This window comes from Podarcis melisellensis, assembly GCF_964234715.1.
Source record: "Podarcis melisellensis genome assembly, chromosome: 6".
NCBI classification, from domain to species: Eukaryota; Metazoa; Chordata; class Lepidosauria; order Squamata; family Lacertidae; genus Podarcis; species Podarcis melisellensis.
The window spans coordinates 7327642-7346146 of record NC_138538.1 but is presented as its reverse complement, the minus strand read 5'-3'; the positions used below and the strand labels follow the sequence as shown (position 1 = coordinate 7346146).

Below are 18505 nucleotides of genomic sequence, written 5' to 3'. Positions count from 1 at the left end.
CTTTGTGGGTTTCCCATAGGCATCCTATTGGGCAAGGGTCATTGCTCAGTGGGAGAGCATCTATCTTGCATGCAGGTGGTCCCAATTTCAACTCCCAAGCATCTCCTGGAAGCAGCGCTGGATTTAGGGTGGTGATGTGGGCTGTTCTTCCTCCCATAGGGCTCCGAGCAGGGTGTGTGTGTGCAAAACCGCAAAGATCCATAATTGAGGAAAGCTTGGATTCTGCAGACCTAATTATGTTGGGGGGCAACAACTCCAGGGGGCCGAGCATTTTTCACCCAATATATTTCCCCCCCCAAGTGTTCCCTACTGTCAGGGGGAACAGGAGCCCGATTTTGGAGTACTGAGTGCAATTTTAGCAAAGGTTCTTCCGTACTGATGGCAAAAGAAGCTATCAGTGGCTACTGATCATATACTGTACAGTGGTACCTCGTGTTAAGAATTAAATTCGTTCCGGAGGTCCGTTCTTAACCAGAAACTGTTCTTAGCCTGAGGTACCACTTTAGCTAATGGGGCCTCCCACTGCCGCCACACCACTGCCATGCCATTTCTGTTCTCATCCTGAAGCAAAGTTCTTAACCTGAGGTACTATTTCTGGGTTAGCGGAGTCTGTAACCTGAAGCGCCTGTAACATAGCTGTCAACGTTTCCCCCTTTTTAAGGGAAATTCCCTTATTACAAATAGGATTCCTCGCAAGAAAAGGGAAAAGTTGACAGCTATGGCCTGTAACCTGAAGCGTCTGTAACCCAAGGTACCACTGTACCTCCTCCATGTCTGAGGTAGCATCCCTTTGAATAGCCAGCGTGGTGTAGTGGTTAAGAGCGGTGGACTCGTAATCTGGTGAACCAGGTTCGCTTCCCCGCTCCTCCACATGCAGCTGCTGGGTAACCTTGGGCCAGTCACACTTCTCTGAAGTCTCTCAGCCTCACTCACCTCACAGAGCATTTCCTGTAGGGGAGGAAGGGAAAGGAGATTTTTAGCCGCTTTGAGACTCCTTAGTTTAGTGAAAAAGCAGGATATCAAATCCAAACTCTTCTCTTCTTTTGCGGGAATGACTGTGGGAGAGGGCCATTTGCACACTCATGCACAGCTTTCAGGCTTCCCACATGCACCCCGTTGGTCTCAGCTGTCTCCACACCCTCTGAGTGTCTCTATTTTCCAGGGATGTCCCTGATTTAGAGAAACCGTCCCGGTTTCTGATTTCAATCCCGGAATGTCCCACTTTTCTTTAAGATGTCCCTATTTTCATCGGAGAAATGTTGGAGGGTATGGAGTTATCCAACTCCTGAGCCACTTGAAGGTAATCCTGTATAGGGAAGTGGTTTTTTTTAAAAAAAAAGTTTACTGTTTTATTGTCTTTTTACATAGGTTGGTAGCTGCCCAGAGTGCTGGGGTAACCCAATAAGATGTGTGGGGTATAAATTGCAAAATTGTCCTGGAATGTGATATCTCTATTTTCACTGGAGAAATGTTGGCACGGTGGAACCTTGGTTTTCGAACATAATCCATTCTGGAAGACCACTGGATTTCTGAAACATTCAAAAAATGAAAAGGGGAAGCCTCAGTTCATATAGGGAAACTCAAAACGGAAGCTGCGTCAGGCATTCAGGTTCCTAAAAACCATTCAGTTTTTCATTCAGGTTCGAAAACCAGAGCATTTCTGGGTTTTCTGCGTTCGGGAGCCAAAATGTTTGAAAACTGAGCCGTTCGAGAACCAAGGTTTGACTGTATGTGTCCCCAGCCCCCTAGAATCCTGGAAACTATAGCGTACCTACTGCATAGCTACAATTTATAGCACCCTTAACAGACTACAGTTCCCAGGAAACAGCTGCTGAACTAGCTAGACCTTTTATCGGATCCAGCAGAGTTCGTGGAAATCCATTCAGTGAAGTCTCATTTGTGGAATGTATTTCTTGAGTATTAAATTTGCTTTCTCTTTTTCTTTCTTTCACAGAAGAACATGTAGCCTGCAGTTCCTTTTTTTCCAATGTGATTCTTTATTATTTAAATATGAACAGTATTCCTTCACATAAACAATTACTCAGCCATCACATAACCGACACACAAACATGACGAAATAAATATACAACAAGAGCACAGATCAATTTTTTTATGTTTAATTTAAATATTAAATAAATAATAAATTACATGTTTTAATTTTTTTTTAAACCGTTATCAGTGCCTGAAACAATAGGATCGTCGAGAAGACAAAAGAATAACAAAAACAAACGAAGAAAAGGAATCTCTCTCTCTCTCTCGCTCTCTCTTTCTGCATTTTGTCCCCACCCAAAATAAAATCAAACAAAAAACTTTTTTTAAAAAAGCGCTTCAGTTATAAAATATCTTTAAAAAAATTCCCATTGTTAAAAGAATAAATAACAAAAATATATAAAAATAACTTGGTTGCATCAAAATTACACGCGAAAGTTAGATTTTTTTTTTATTTCTTCTTAGAGGGAAATATTATTGTTTTATTGATCAAAAAGTTGTATTTCTCTCAGGGATTATTTTCCTGCCTCCTTTCCTTTCTCATGATGTGATGTCCAGCTTCAACAGAAGTATAAATTTAATAAATTAAGAATGATTCAATAAATAGTCAAAATAAAATAAGGTGTTGCGAATACAAATTACACACATTTTCCCAAAATTAGGGTGCATACAGAAATATGACTCACTGTGTTTCCCTGCCTCCTGCTATGTAAACCCAACTCCCAATGCTTTTGACAGGCCTAGTATTTATCAGCGAATCTGTTTTCTAACTTCCCATGCTATAGTCGTTTGCTTGACTCTGAAAGTGTTTAGTTTTAAAAGCACCACTTGCAGTTTTGTCCAATCTACCATTTGATCAGTGCTTTAAACAGAAGGATGGGCACACTCTATTTTTTTTTAACGATTAGAGAAAAATGCTTTGAGGAGGTGGGTTCTTGACGTCACAGGCACAAGCCAGTCAGCACTATGCATATCTGGCCTTTGCTGCAGACTGGTAGAAACTGCTTTTCCCTAAAGCTCTATTCTCTGGAGAAGATTGTACATATAGTCAAAAACACAGTGAGTGCCCTTCCACAGCTGTTGCACCACTCAAAGGATGTGCATTTGAATGCACCCTTAAATAATTTACAGAATAATTCAGCTAACTACTTTCCCCCCAACCCTTCTTTTTCTTTAAAGGAAGTGCAAGTTCTCTACTCTGAAATACTAAATGAGCTGCAATCACCATCAAATTGGACTCTATTTACATATTAAAAGCATTGTCTTTTTTTAATACTTATTTTTTTCCTTCTTCCTTTTTTTTTGCACTTTCCATGGGTTGTATCACTAAGCCAAGTCAAAGGGCCCAATGCTGTGATCCTCTCTAGCGCCCAAGTGAATTTACTCAGATGAGTAAGTTAAGCATATGAGTAAAGTCACCAATATGTGCTTTGCCCCTTCTCCATTGGAGTTCTCTCATAGACTTCAAAGGGTTTTAGTTTATAGCCTAAGTATATGCAGGACTAGGCTTTTAAGGCATTTTCATACCGAGACTTTAAAGTGGTTCTTGTTTCTATCAGGCGTGTAGCCGGAATATAAAAACCTACACTGGCCAGACTAATCATTTGCACTACAAGTGCCTCTCCTGCATTTTCGCTTCTGCTGTAACAATGACCAAGTATTCATATATAAAGGGAAGAGGCTCAAAAGCTCACCTATGAAAATGCTCTAAAAGGCATGTAGCATTCCACGGGCGGGTGAATATTTATCGTTCCCCCTTCCCACTGTAGTCCCTTACATTCCTCCAAAAGCCACTCCTGAAGATTGGGGGGCCCTCTGGAGCAGTATTTGGGGTGTTGGAAGGGGCAACACCAGAAGGAAAAAAACTGGCACACACACACAAACACGTGTGCAGGAGGAGGTGACTCAGCTGTACACATGGAGGCTATTTTGATATCAGCCCTTCTCCTCACAGAATCAACAAGCTTTGTCATTCACTTCAATGAAGCCCGGACTTCTTCTTCTTTGCTTTTTGTTTTCAGGGAAAGACCTGACCGAGGCCATCTTAAGCTGGCTAGGAAATATATTTAGAAGTTATCAGGGGGGTTTAGTTGCGGAAACTAAATTATTGCCGAGAGAAGGGGGATTTCAGCACCAGAATAAGCCATCTCGCAGAATAGTTAATACTTTTATCGTATTCAATTTTTAATCTAACACATTTCCCGGCTTTTGGATATGCCGGGACCACAGTTCACAAACTGAGGACCTGTAGAAAGAGGCAAGAGTAGAAAAGGGGGAGATAAGAGATGCTTCCTGACCCTTCAGAACTATATTTTCCTGCATTTTGGATTGGACCTGGTGGCAAGATGTGGAATGTCCCCTAGTCAACCAGTACAGGGCAGACAGATATGGGGAGTTTGTGATGTTTCGTTCTCCACCATAACCCCTCTGCACTAAGATGGCACCAGTGACCTACATTTGGCCAACTGCTAATGGAGAAGTTTAGAAAGTTCATTTCCTTGACTTAGGGGAGAATCTGAGAATTCACACACGGAATCAATGTTGGCATCTTCCCCCGCCACTCTTCCCTCCTCAAACAAATCCAGCAATACATAATGTGGACGAATGAGGTGCTGAAGAAATTTGTTTTGCAAAAGACATTCACTTCACTGTAGTTCTTTAAGTGCACAGCGGACTATGTGTACCAAAGGGGTAATAACAAAACAAAACAAAGTGGTTCTTTGGAAGATCTATACCCAACTGTTCCTTCTGTAGAATGGTGATCACTCTGTTTTGTTAAACTTACTTTTTTTAAAAAATGTAGAAAACAAAGCTCAGAACCAAGAAACATTGCCATGTATTATGAGCCAAAGTCAATAGCCAAGAGTAAATACTCCTTGTAGACTTCCTTTTGTTCCTAATCGCTTCTTAAACATGTCTCCGGCATGGATGTCTGCAGCGCTGTGCAGCTACGCAACGATGACCACGACAACAAACAGAACCAGAACGGTCAGCAAAAGGACTTTTCCAAACTCATGTACACTGGACCATGACACATTTAGAATTCTTCCATACGAAATGTTCCAATATTGGTCTGTTCATTAATAGCTATTATCTTTTTTTTATTTTTTTAATACGGACAAAGGAATACTGTAGTTGCAAACTCCAAAAAAAGCTTCCCTGAGAACCTTTTGTATTTTTTTTTTCCATTGCGCTTTCTACTGGAGACCCAGAGCTCCTCTTTCAGAAAATAAAAATAATGCTACTCTAGAATACTTGTAAGAGTTCTCATGTTCAGCAGATTCAGATGGGTGGCTCGCCTGCAGCTCCTGCGTCTCATGTACTAAAACATGCCACATCAATCATGTGTTATCTTGGGAACATGACCATAAGCGATACAGGGTTGTGGAGCTCCTTGCACTGCAGGCAGAAGCCCTGTTCTTTGAATGCTCTAAACCTGGGACTAATTCTATTATGGAACTTTCTTTGATGGTGGAGGTGCCTAGCAGCTTGTGAAGACCGTTGATCTCCATCTGCTCCCAACACCATCTTTGACTCCCACCACCACATGGTATGGGGTGAAAAATAAAAACAAAACAAAGCCCCACAGTTTGCCAAAGGAACGCCACTGAGTAAACGAAAACATTTGAGTTCAGTTCTGCTTCTTGTGAATGGCCTCTTGGTTAAGTTTTGGTCCTTTTATTCATTCATTCAACAAGTTTCCTAACTTGTAAACCTGAATATGCAGAGTGAAGGTCCTTCCAGTTACTTTTAACGTCTTCTTTTCTAAAATTTTTATTTCCCCCCCTATTTTTCTTCTTTGTCCCACTGTAATTAGACCTGAATTCCTTTAATGGCCTGTTTGATGCTTTCCAGCAGGTCCTTGTTCTCAGGATTCTGGTAGCATTCCTGGTTCGTGTACATGTCAGTAAGGGTGTTGACGTACGCATCAAAGTTCTGCTCACTGATTGGCTCCTGCTCAAGAGAGAGAGAGAGAGAAAAGAAAAAGAGTAAATAAGCAAGCAAACATATGAATCAAACTTAGAAGCAGAGCACAGAGAGAAAAGGCTCTAATATTGGACCCAGCTCAGTCAGGGGTCAGCAAACTTTTTCAACCATGAGCTGGTCCACTGTCCCTCAGACCTTGGTGTAGGGAGTTGGGGACAGACTATATTTTGGAAAAAATATGAATGAATTCCTATGCCCCACAAATAACCCAGAGATGCATTTTAAACAAAAGGACACATTCTACTCATGTAAAAACATGCTAATTCCCGGACCATCCGTGGGCTGGATTTAGAAGGCGATTGGGCCGGATCTGGCCCCTGGGCCTTAGTTTGCCTACCCATGGACTAGATCCACATTATCTGCTGGGCCACAATGCTTCTCCCTTATCTATTACTCCTAAATAACCACTACTAAATGTGCTTCTCTTTCATTTTGACATTAAAAAGGCCCATATTAGTGTCCATTGTTATGTCCACCTCACAGACCTTTTTGGCATACAGTGTGGAATCCTATTTAGCATCAGTTGGACAATATCCTGATCTTCCAAAGGAGATGAATTAATCAACAAATTAAAAATGAAAAATTCAACAGAACTTAATTACTCCCAGGTGCAGGATTACCGCTTAGGTCTGCCTTCACCGTAAGCAGAAGTGCATCCTTCAAATCACTTAACGCAGGTTAACTTTAACTTTACTGTGTCCAGTTCTGGGCACCACAGTTCAAGAAGGACACTGACAAACTGGAACGTGTCCAGAGGAGGGCAACCAAAATGGTCAAAGGCCTGGAAACGATGCCTTATGAGGAACGGCTAAGGGAGCTGGGCATGTTTAGCCTGGAGAAGAGGAGGTTAAGGGGTGATATGATAGCCATGTTCAAATATATAAAAGGATGTCACATAGAGGAGGGAGAAAGGTTGCTTTCTGCTGCTCCAGAGAAGCGGACACGGAGGAATGGTTCCAAACTACAAGAAAGAAGATTCCACCTAAACATTAGGAAGAACTTCCTGACAGTAAGAGCTGTTTGACTGTGGAATTTGCTGCCAAGGAGTGTGGTGGAGTCTCCTTCTTTGGAGGTCTTTAAGCAGAGGCTTGACAACCATATGTCAGGAGTGCTCTGATGGTGTTTCCTGCTTGGCAGGGGGTTGGACTCGATGGCCCTTGTGGTCTCTTCCAACTCTATGATTCTATGATTCTATGAACTTTTAAGAAAGCTTGGGCGTACCTTCTTGATTTCTAAGTCTAGAACACTGTGTCCCACAGAGTTTTGACCCCCCCCCCCAAATCAAGAAGGTGGAAGGCTGTCATATCTGATTTACAATCTAGACACATGAGGGCTATTCTCAAGTGGAGGGCTGGGCCTGTTGATTCACTGAGCCCAACATCAATTTCACAGCAAAGTTTAAATCAGCTTTGCTATAAAACCCCTAATATGAAAGCAAAACCCGCATTAGCCAAGATCTTGTCTTTCATTTTGTTCTTCCAAATTCTCTCCCGTTTTCATACGCAATACAAAAAGCACACATGAGGGGCTTCTTTAGCCTCAATCCTAAATTCAGTGGGGCTTGTCTTGTGTGAAAACGTATTAAGGATCAAGCTGTAGCACTCTAGCCAGCTTTCTTGCTTGTCCAACCCCTGTGTCACATTTAATGTGCTTTAACCAAGGGTAGTGTGTCACACGCAATGCAATTAACTACCCGAAAATCCAGATAAATTGCATCTCCTTTCAGCTGTCCGACTTCAATGCAGATTATAAATAAATAAATAAAATTCCACAGCCGGTAGTGGCATCATGCTGGTTACTGTTAAGACCTTGTTATGTTAAATATAATATACTCTCTTTATTGTTGTGATTGTTCAGCTGACAGCTGTTCAGGGCAGAACTGAAGCTCCCTGCGCTATAATGGGAGCTGTAAGATCTTTCCGACGTTGCAGTCCAATCCTGTCCTATCTCCACTCATGCTGTCTTAGACTAAAAAGGCAACATGCACTGTTGATGGAGCTCCTTTTGTCATTTCCTTACCTACTTGGGCTATGAGATGTAATGAGAGACACAACCAAAAAAAGCACAAAAGGATGAGATCAGTGGGAAAGAGGCAGCAGAGGAGGAGGGACAATGTAGCTTTCAGAAACATACAGAGGGTTCTGCCGCCTCCGAAAAATTAAGTGCCAGACAAAGCATTTGGGCTGAACTGTGAAATTTCAGTTTTTCCTAACACTTTTTAGATCAGTGATCTTGCAGCTTAAACAGGCAATGGTGAGCAGCTGCAAACCTGGTAGCCCATTTTATTAGACTTCCCAAGTTACCTATGTTTTCTCCTATTAAAATGTGTGTGTGTTGGCATCTGTCTGTCTTGAGAGACAATAGAGTGAGTCTCTGGGGTACCTGAAGAAGTGTGCATGCACATGAAAGTTCATACCAATAACAAACTTTGTTGGTCTCTAAGGTGCTACTGGAAGGATTTTATTTTTTTTGTTTCGTCTGGGGGTGAAGTTAAACTTGTAGCTGCTGCCTCTCACATTGTTCTCTTTCTTTAATAATAAAATTTTATTAAATTTTCTTTTACAAATTAGTCAACACAACCATATTCTCAAATTTCCAATTTTTGAACTTCCACCAGCTCCTCCATCAATCATCCATATTTTCTATTTGTTACGCATTTTCAATATATTATATTGCCAGTTAATAATGTCCTTTCATCTCTCTTTCTTTTTACAATACACCTTTGACATCACAAAGCCTCTTGCCTCTCACATTGTTCTCACTGCGATAGCAGCACCGAAGTGACCTCCTTGTGGAGCAAGCCTTGGCTGTGTGTGTGGAACTCCTGGGCTCCGCAAACAATAAGCTCTCCCCCCACCTCACTCAGCCTCACTGATGTGGTCCAAAGGAAAGCAGAGCAATACACTGGGCACCAGCTTGGCTACAGGAATTGCCAGGAGGCATACAAGATGCCATCCATCTGTTTAGAGACTCCATTCCAGAAGATTTGTGTATGGCTCACTCCGTAGCTTTTTCTTCTCCCAAAGATGTCCTGCAAGGCAGTGGGCGCAGGGGTGAATGAAGGTGTTGTGATACCCGGGGCAGGGCATTGCTATGTAGGGTGCATGTGCGGCGTTGCTACGTACGACGCATGCACTGTACGTAGCGCCGCTGCACCTGCACTGTACATAGTGGTGTGCCGGCGCCGCCGCTCTAGCGCTGTACGGACGGTGCTGAGATCCTCCATTCGTGGCTGTAGCGGCGACAGAGGGATCCCACTACTGTCCGTATGATCAGTGGCGTAGCGTGGGTTGTTGGCACCCGGGGCAAGACAAGTAATTTGCGCCCCCTAACCCGTGGATTTGCACCCCCTAACCCGTGGATTTGCGCCCCCTAACCCGTGCATTTGTGCCCCCTAACCCTAACCCCCAGATGTTGCGCCCGGTGCGGCCGGCCCCCCCTGCACCCCCACGCTACGCCACTGCGTATGACACTTGGGGGCGCCGGCAGAAAACTGCTATGTACAGCGCATGTTCGGCGTTACATACAGCACATGTGTGTGATGCCACACATGTGCTGTACATAGTGGTTTGTTGCCACTGTAATGGCGACAGAGGATCCTCCACATGCGGCTGCGGTGGCGTGATGGCTGCTCACGCGGCCGTGAGCCCCTGCGGGGTGCCTTCTTGTCACCCCCCAGACATGGCACCTGGGGCGAACTGCCCCCCCCACCCCCGTTGTGACGCCACTGAGTGGGGAGGATTTTTTCTTGGGGTTTGGTCCCAAACTCTTACTCGCCAATGAGTAAAAAAAAAAAAAAAATGGGTAAAAAGGGTAAATGACCCCAGGACGGTTAAGTGCAGTCAAAGGTGACTATGGGGTTGCGGCGCTCATCTCGCTTTCAGGCCAAGGCAACCGGAGTTTGTCCGCAGACAGCTTTCTGGGTCATGTGGCCAACATGACTAAACCTCTTTTGGCGCAATGGAACACCGTGATGGAAACCAGAGCACACGGAAATGCTGTCTACCTTCCCACCACAGCAGTACCTATTTATCTACTTGCACAGGTGTGTTTTCGAACTGCTAGGTTGGCAGGAGCTGGGGCAGAGCAACGGGAGCTCACTCCATCGCAGGGATTAGAACCGCTGACCTTATGATTGGCAAGCCCAAGAAGCTCAGTGGTTTAGACCACAGCGCCAATAGTATAGCTGCATGGCAGCAGTTTAGGATCAGAGTTTTCCTTCTCCTAGATGGGCTCCCTTCCCAGGTGCATGAGCCCCATCTGCCCCTCACTTCCCTCTACAGCATGTGACCATTGGACCCACTTTTGGTCTTGTCCACTCAATCCACTGGAGCCAGTCTTTGCACTCAGGGGAAGTCCCTAACTCACCAAGGATTTGAGACCCATTGGCTACCCTCACCTGGTTTAGCCGGCCAGCTGAAACCACTTCCTGTGGCTGCTGTCGCATGCTGACAGCTTCTAGAAGCTACAGGTGAGAGCTGTAGGTAGACAAACTATGCCAGAAGGAGCACAGTTTAACCACCAAATATAGAAGCTAAGAAATCCCTGCCTGATCTGGCAGGTATGGTAGCCTTGATTCTGTGGAGCAACATGAGGGAATAAAAGTAATTGATACCATTAAGTGAATTTACTTTGCCACCACGGGGGGTGGGGGTGGGGGGTGGTGGAAAGCAAAATATATATGTGAGTGCTGGGCTCACTGGGCTTGGACCTTCTTTTTGTTTTATACCCACATATTGCAGTGCAGAGGTAAACCTGCCTGGGACTGCTTAGTTTTGCACTTCCTTGCTTTCAAGCATTTAAATTGCTCTACCTTAGGCATGGACTAAGGCATGGGACGTGGGTGGCACTGTGGGTTAAACCACAGAGCCTAGGACTTGCCGATCAGAAGGTCGGTGGTTCGAATCCCCATGAGGGGGTGAGTTCCCGTTGCTCGGTCCCTGCTCCTGCCAACCTAGCAGTTTGAAAGCACGTCAAAGTGCAAGTAGATAAATAGGTACCGCTCCGGCGGGAAGGTAAACGGCGTTTCCGTGCGCTGCTCTGGTTCGCCAGAAGTGGCTTAGACATGCCAATAAAGCCAATAAAGTGAGATGAGCGCCGCAACCCCAGAGTCAGCCACGACTGGACCTAATTTTCGGGGCCCGTTTACCGTTACCTTTACCTTTAGGCATGGACTCTATCTATAAATGGTGCTTGGGCCCTTTTCCCCTGCTGAATTTTATGAAAAATGGAAATAATTAATAGCCTGGAGCTCTTTTTCTGCCATTCCCTAATTATACGCAAATTGCCTTGCAAGGAGGCTTTCAGAATCTGGTACTTTATCACATGGCCAAAGGTTCGGTGCACGGGAGAGATTCTCACCATGTGTGGAAGGCGGATATTGGCAAGACTTTGGATAAGAGTCTGGCTCAGCCCTGAGAGCTCAAGGAAGAGGGCTTCATTCTGCTCCTCTATAATCTTGTTCTCCTCCTCAATGTTCTTGAGGTTCTTCTCCATGCTTGAGATCTGTAGGAGGTGGGAGGGAAACATGGATTAGGGAAGAGAAATGGTCACTGTCTTTCAACATTCTGTGAGCGTCACAAGGCTTATATTTATTAGGGTCATATCCTGCTTCACAAGTGGAACAAACAGGTTCATGGCTGCTGCCGCTGCTGCAAACAGTAAGTCTGAACCTCTTTCTTCTTCTCGGTCTTCCTCTCTTTTTGTAATGCCAGATGCAGGACATTAAATTATCACACTGTAAGTCTCCCAGCCTTCACTCAGCTTTGTTGACTGGTTTTTGCAAAGGTAGAGGAATGCGCAATGCAGCAATATTGTGGGGTAATAAAAGCAATTGACACCAGGCTGCTGTGGAGTCTCATTACTAACATACAGTGGTACCTCGGATTAAGAACTTAATTCGTTCCGGAGGTCAGTTCTTAACCTGAAACTGTTCTTGACCTGAGGTACCACTTTAGCTAATGGGGCCTCCCACCACCGCCATGCCGCCGCCGCGCAATTTCTGTTCTCATCCTGAAGCAAAGTTCTTAACCCGAGGTACTATTTCTGGGTTAGCGGAGTCTGTAACCTGAAGCATCTGTAACTTGAAGTGTCTGTAACCCGAGGTGTCAATGTACATTCATATACTATGGTATCTCGGTTGCTGAACGCAATCCATTCAGGAAGACCGTTTGACTTCCGAAACGTTTGACAACCAAGGTGCAAAGGGCTGGTTGCAAAGTCAATGGAGAAAATGGGAAAAAACGCAGTGGAAGCCATTTGACTTCTGAGGCATGTTTGAAAACGGAAGCAATTACTTCTGGGTTTTTGGCATTCGAAAACCGAAACGTTCGGCTTCTGAGATGCTCACAAACCAAGGTACCACTGCACATTCAACCAGGCCTTCTCGGTAGTCATGCCCACCCTATGGAACCCCTTCCCAGTGGTGTAGCGTGGGAGGTGCAGGGGGGGCCGGCCACACCGGGCGCAACATCTGGGGGGGGCGCTTGCACTCGCAGTGCTAAAATCAGTGCTAAAATCCACGGGTTAGGGGGCGCAAATTACTTGCCTTGCCCCGGGTGCTGACAACCCACGCTACACCACTGTCTATGCATGGCGACTCTTAAAGCTGGTTGGGAAGCTACAGCTGATACAAAATGCAGCAGCTAGGTTGCTGAGCATTCTGTCAAGCACATATAACATCTCTGAACCAGGTTTAAGGTTTTGTTCTTAGTTTAATAATCCCTAAACAACTTAGGGACGCGGGTGGCGCTGTGGGTTAAACCACAGAGCCTAGGGCTTGCCAATCAGAAGGTCAGCGGTTCGAATCCCCGTGACGGGGTGAGCTCCCGTTGCTCGGTCCCTGCTCCTGCCAACCTAGCAGTTCGAAAGCAGGCCTATGCAAGTAGATAAATAGGTACCACTCCAGCGGGAAGGTAAACGGCGTTTCCGTGCGCTGCTCTGGTTTGCCAAAAGCAGCTTAGTCATGCTGGCCACATGATCCGGAAGTTGTACGCCGGCTCCCTCGGCCAGTAAAGCGAGATGAGCGCCGCAACCCCAGAGTCGGTCACGACTGGACCTAATGGTCAGGGGTCCCTTTACCTTTACTTAAACAACTTAGGACCAGGTTATCTGAAAGAATGCCTTTTTCCACATGGACTTCCCCGTTCACAAAGATCTTAGGAGGAGGCTCTGTGTGTTACGCAGCAGCCTGCAGAGGTGGATTTCGTGGGAACCTGGAAGACAGCCTGCTCGATTGTGGACCCCAGCCTGTTGCTTCAGCTTCCCACCAACAGAGGGAAAGAACTTGTGGTGAAATTCCATTGGCTGATAGTAACGTCTATTTACTCAAGCTTTTCCTGGCTTCCGATACCAGCTGAATAATTCCTCATTACTGTAACAGTGATACATTGTGGTTTTTTAAAAATTAGATTGCTTTTGTTGCATATTAAAATTGTTGTTCTGTACCAAATTGTTTTATTGCACAGCACCGTGGTGCTATTTTAAGGAGAGCAGGTGTATATGACTATTTTAAATAAACAAATAGTACAAGTGCACTTACCTGTGACTGCAGCTTCACCATGGCTGCCTCCATCTCAGTGTTGGATTCATTCAGCTCACTAATCTCTTTGTTTAACTGCTTAATTTCTTCGTCATTCTCTAGAACTGCAAGGGTGAAATAAAGAAGCGGTCAGGCAATTTCCTGCTCTAATATACGCAGATAGAACCTACACGGAGTAGATCCATTTAAATTAATGAAACTAAATTACGTAATCATTTCTGTTAGCTTCAGTGTTACTCTGAGTAGCACTGAATACCACCCTTGGACTCCAGTGTACTGTTAACAACAACAACAACAACAACAACAATTTAATATTTATACCCCGCCCATCTGGCTGAGTCTCCCCAGCCACTCTGGGCGGCTCCCAATCGAGTGTTAAAAACAATACAGCATTAAATATTAAAAACTTCCCTAAATAGGGCTGCCTTCAGATGTCTTTTAAAGATAAGATAGCTGCTTATTTCCTTCACATCTGATGGGAGAGCGTTCTACAGGGTGGGCGCCACTACCAAGAAGGCCCTCTGTCTGGTTCCCTGTAACCTCACTTCTCACAATGAGGAAACCGCCAGAAGGCCCTCGGCGCTGGATCTCACTGTCTGGGCTGAACGATGGGAGTGGAGATGCTCCTTCAGGTATACTGGACCGAGGCCATTTAGGGCTTTAAAGGTCAGCACAACACTTTGAATTGTGCTCTGAAATGTACTGTCTACATAACAATGCTTAGCCCTCATGTAACACCATTGGAGTGCTCTAAGCACTTACCGTATTTTTCGCCCTATAGGACGCACCATCCCATAAGGCGCACCTAGTTTTTTTGGGGGGAAATAAAGGGACCCCAGCCCCCAAACAGGCAGCTCTCTGCAAGCCGTGGGAGCCCAGCGCTGGCTCCCACTGCTTGAGGAGAGGTCCGTGAAGCCTGGACACGCTGATCTCAGTGCGCGCAGGCTTCGGCATGCAGGCAACTGTCCTCAAGCAGCGGAAGTGCTCCCGCTGCTTGCGGAGAGGTCCGCGAAGCCTGGAGAGCGAGAGGGGTCGGTGCGCACCGACCCCTCTCGCTCTCCAGGCTTCAGCGAAAGCCTGCATTCGCCCCATAGGACGCACACACATTTCCCCTTCATTTTTGGAGGGGAAAAAGTGCGTCCTATACGGCGAAAAATATGGTCATATACAGATTATAAAAATAAATTTGTTTTCTATAGTCCTAGGACCATGCAGAGTAGGGATGGTGGAACTTGTATTCTAACAACTTCTGCTGAGAGTACCTTGCTGTTGCTCTAAACCAATGTGTTCACATTACAGTAGCACCTTGGTTGTCGAAATTAATCTGTTCCGGGAGTCCATTTGACTTCTGGAATGGTTCGAAAACCAAGGTGTGGCTTCCGATTGACTGCAGGAACTTCCTGCACTCAATTGGAAGCTGCGTAAGCTGCGTCAGCCATTCAGCTTCCAAAAAATGTTCGCAAACCGGAACACTCACTTCTGGGTTTGTGGCGTTCGGGAGCCAATTTGTTCAACAACTAAGCCGTTTGATAACCAAGGTACCACTGTACAAGAAAGGGGACTTCAGCTAAACAAGGACCCGTGGACAGTTAAGTCTAATCAAAGGTGACTATGGGGTGTGGTGCTCATCTCGCTTTTCAGGCTGAGGGAGCCGGCGTTTGTTCACAGCTTTCCGGGTCTTGTGGCCAGCATGACTAAACCACATCTGGTGCAATGGAACACCGTGATGGAAGCCAGAGCACACAGAAACGACGTTTACCTTCCCACCGCAGTGATACCTATTTATCTACTTGCACTGGTATGCTTTTGAGCTGCTAGGTTGGCAGGAGCTGGGACAGAGCAGTGGGAGCTCACCACCATTGTGCAGATTTGATCCGCTGACCTTCTGATCAGCAAACCCAAGAAGCTCAGTGGTTTAGACCACAGCGCCACCCACGCACCTTTAACAGAAATAATCACCTTGGAAGGTGGTGGTTCTCCTTAGTTAGAGGTTATTAAGCAGATACTGGAAGGTCAGTTTTGGGGAATGCTATAGCAATGTCTTTCCTGCATTGGTAGTGGGTTGGTGAAATGACCTTTAATGGCCCTTGCAAAATTTACAATCATATCATCTCATTAATTATAATATTTAATGGCAAGGTAAGTTGCGCCCTCCCCAATCATATTAAAAATGGAGGGTGGGGTGAAACAGAAAGAACAGAGTTTGGCTAGTGAGTTACAGCTGAGAATCAAGGACTTTCTACAACACAGGCTTTATCATATGGTGAGCATTGTACTGCATAATGATTTAAACTAGATCCTTCACATTGAAACCACAACATTCTGGTCACGATATCACATGTGATCTAGCAGGCTGAAAAAACTGGGGGCATTTTAAGAGCAAATTTAGTGGCGAGGCATATTTTTAGCTTTTGGAAATTGTGCAAGAATCAAATAGTGGAGAGTATGCAATCGGTAGCAAGATGGATATTTACTCTTGTTGGGGATTTCCAGATTGCAAGAAGCATGCTGCCTGAATAGCAGAGCAAATCCTTAGCAAGTAAGTTAGCAAGTACTAATTCAATTGGCATGGATCATCTCGGTCCAGTGGAAATGCTAATGGTGTGGACACACACAATCTGTAAGGTTATGTTAATTTTTTCAAAATCAAATTTTCAAATATGCAAAACTAGCCAAGTGATAAATCTGGTTCTCTTACCATCACTGGTCTTGAATTTAGCGTTGAGAATTTCATCCCCTGAGATTTTCCCCTTTTTCCCAGCAAAAGTAGCTCTTGGACACCCCGACAGGCTAAAATGAGAAACAAAAGTGGATTTTATTAGAACCTCCCGGATTAATTGCAGCCAGGTAATTAAGGCTGAGCTAAAATTACCGTACTTGCAATAGCATAAAAGCCTCCCTTGTGGGGTGAAATTCAGCATTCTTTGTAAATATGTTCAGTCACTGTGCAATCTCTTGCATTCAGAATTAAGTATTATTTAAGGAAACTTACCACCAAGTAAGTGTGCAAAGAATTGCAGCCTTCTTCATATCTATTGCCCTAACTTGCGTTGCTCCCAGTTGCCCTACTTGCCATAATCATGAAAGCAAATCTGAGTGGTTGTGTTGACCCACAAGATCACCTATGTCTTACGATGCTGTGTCAGATGTAGCTTTGTTATATTCGTTACATGATCCTTGACTAGGTCAGATTACTTATGCGAGCAATTTAGAGAGTACTAGTGTTAAGTCGTGGGTGAACCATATCAGACGACACAGCGATTCTTCAAACAGCTCTTGTTTATTCACAGGCCAGAACTGAACTGAACTGAAGGGTTCAGCCAGTCTGCTTATATAGAGCTCCACTAGAACGCAACAGTAACCATTTTCTGTAACTATCCAATCACTGAACGTCACTTTCGATCCCTTATTTGCATATGTGGTCCTGAGTGAAAACTATCTACAATATCCCCCTGCTGGGCCAGGGTGAGAACTTCAGTACATAACAACTAGGAAAAGGACTCTGTTTGAAATCTATGTGAGCCACTGCAGTTAAACAGTGGACAAACAAAGTGGACAAACACCCTGGCTCAGTTTAAGGTCGTTTCCTACATTCCCAAGAAGCAGAAACCTCAGGTGCAAAATCAGCAGCAAACATAGATAGCTCTGCTGAAATCACTGGTTCTGATCCTAAAGCAGAAATTTGTTGATGTGGGAAAGCATAGAGAACTTCTTAAAAAAATATTTTTTTTGTGAGGAAATCTTTCTCCACCTCTGGCATCCTTTCTCATTGTTAATGTTTACATTAACTGTAAATGTTTGCATAAAATTTCAAAACAAAATGAAAATAACGTGTTTTACTTCTCTGGGGGAAGAAATAACCATTTCTCTCTCTTTTTTCCTCCTTGTCATTCAATGGAAAAATCACAAAATGAATATAGCTATTTAATGCCCATTGTAAAACCATTTCCCAGCAATGTTTCCATCCCCGCCCCCACCCCCAGTTGACGCAGTAAGTTTTTATAAGTCCGCCAGGAACTCAGTCATTTGGATTAGCTTTGCTGAATAGTGCGAAATAAATAAATAAATTGACAGTTGTATATGAGAGAAATTCCCTTGCAGGTTGCCCCATAAAAGATTCAGCTATAAAATGCGGATTCTAATCAAAGCACGTATTTTATGTCTCATAAATTCAAAGATACCCTCCTCCTGAAATTAGTTGTAGTTGCGGATAGCCTGTTGTACTGTTCAGGACTTCATAAGAAGGTTTCATGAGATACCCCCAGGCTTCCAACAGCTATTTATTTACTAATTATGTTGTTGTTGTTGTTTAGTCGTTTAGTCGTGTCCGACTCTTCGTGACCCCATGGACCAGAGCACGCCAGGCACTCCTGTCTTCCACGGCCTCCCGCAGTTTGGTCAAACTCATGCTGGTAGCTTCGAGAACACTGTCCAACCATCTTGTCCTCTGCCGTCCCCTTCTCCTTGTGCCCTCCATCTTTCCCAACATCAGGGTCTTTTCCAGGGAGTCTTCTCATGAGGTGACCAAAGTGTTGGAGCCTCAGCTTCACGATCTGTCCTTCCAGTGAGCACTCAGGGCTGATTTCCTTCAGAATGGAGAGGTTTGATCTTCTTGCAGTCCATGGGACTCTCAAGAGTCTCCTCCAGCACCATAATTCAAAAGCATCAATTCTTCGGCGATCAGCCTTCTTTATGGTCCAGCTCTCACTTCCATACATCACTACTGGGAAAACCATAGCTTTTACTATACTAATTATGTATTTATTGCAATTATATACCGCTGTTCTACCAGTTTGAAACACTAGAATAAATAAATTTAAAACAAAGCAAAACAAAACATTATCAGGCTAACTTCAGGAGCTGGCGATTAAATGCTTCCTGGCCTGGGCTTCCTCATATCTGCCTTCCATTCAGGCAGACAGGACTTAAGCAGTCCCAGGGAAAGTTTGTGCAGGGGCAGGTACCCCAACAGTTCTCCCAGGCCACTGA

At 44.6% G+C, this 18505-nt stretch overlaps 1 protein-coding gene across 4 annotated transcripts in view; it reads right to left on the bottom strand.

Moving 5' to 3' along the window:
* Nucleotides 1-2095: 2095 nt before the first annotated feature.
* MYT1 (myelin transcription factor 1) overlaps nt 2096-18505 on the bottom strand; it is a 166964-nt gene continuing 150554 nt past the window's right edge. For all 4 annotated transcript variants that reach the window (XM_081916679.1, XM_081916678.1, XM_081916680.1 and 1 more), the window contains 4 exons: nt 16215-16306; nt 13517-13620; nt 11338-11481; nt 2096-5943 (listed from right to left, as the gene is read on the bottom strand). In XM_081916679.1, coding sequence (XP_081772805.1) covers nt 5803-5943; nt 11338-11481; nt 13517-13620; nt 16215-16306 — 481 coding nt within the window. In that variant the 3' untranslated portion in view covers nt 2096-5802. The remainder of the gene's footprint in view (nt 5944-11337; nt 11482-13516; nt 13621-16214; nt 16307-18505) is intronic.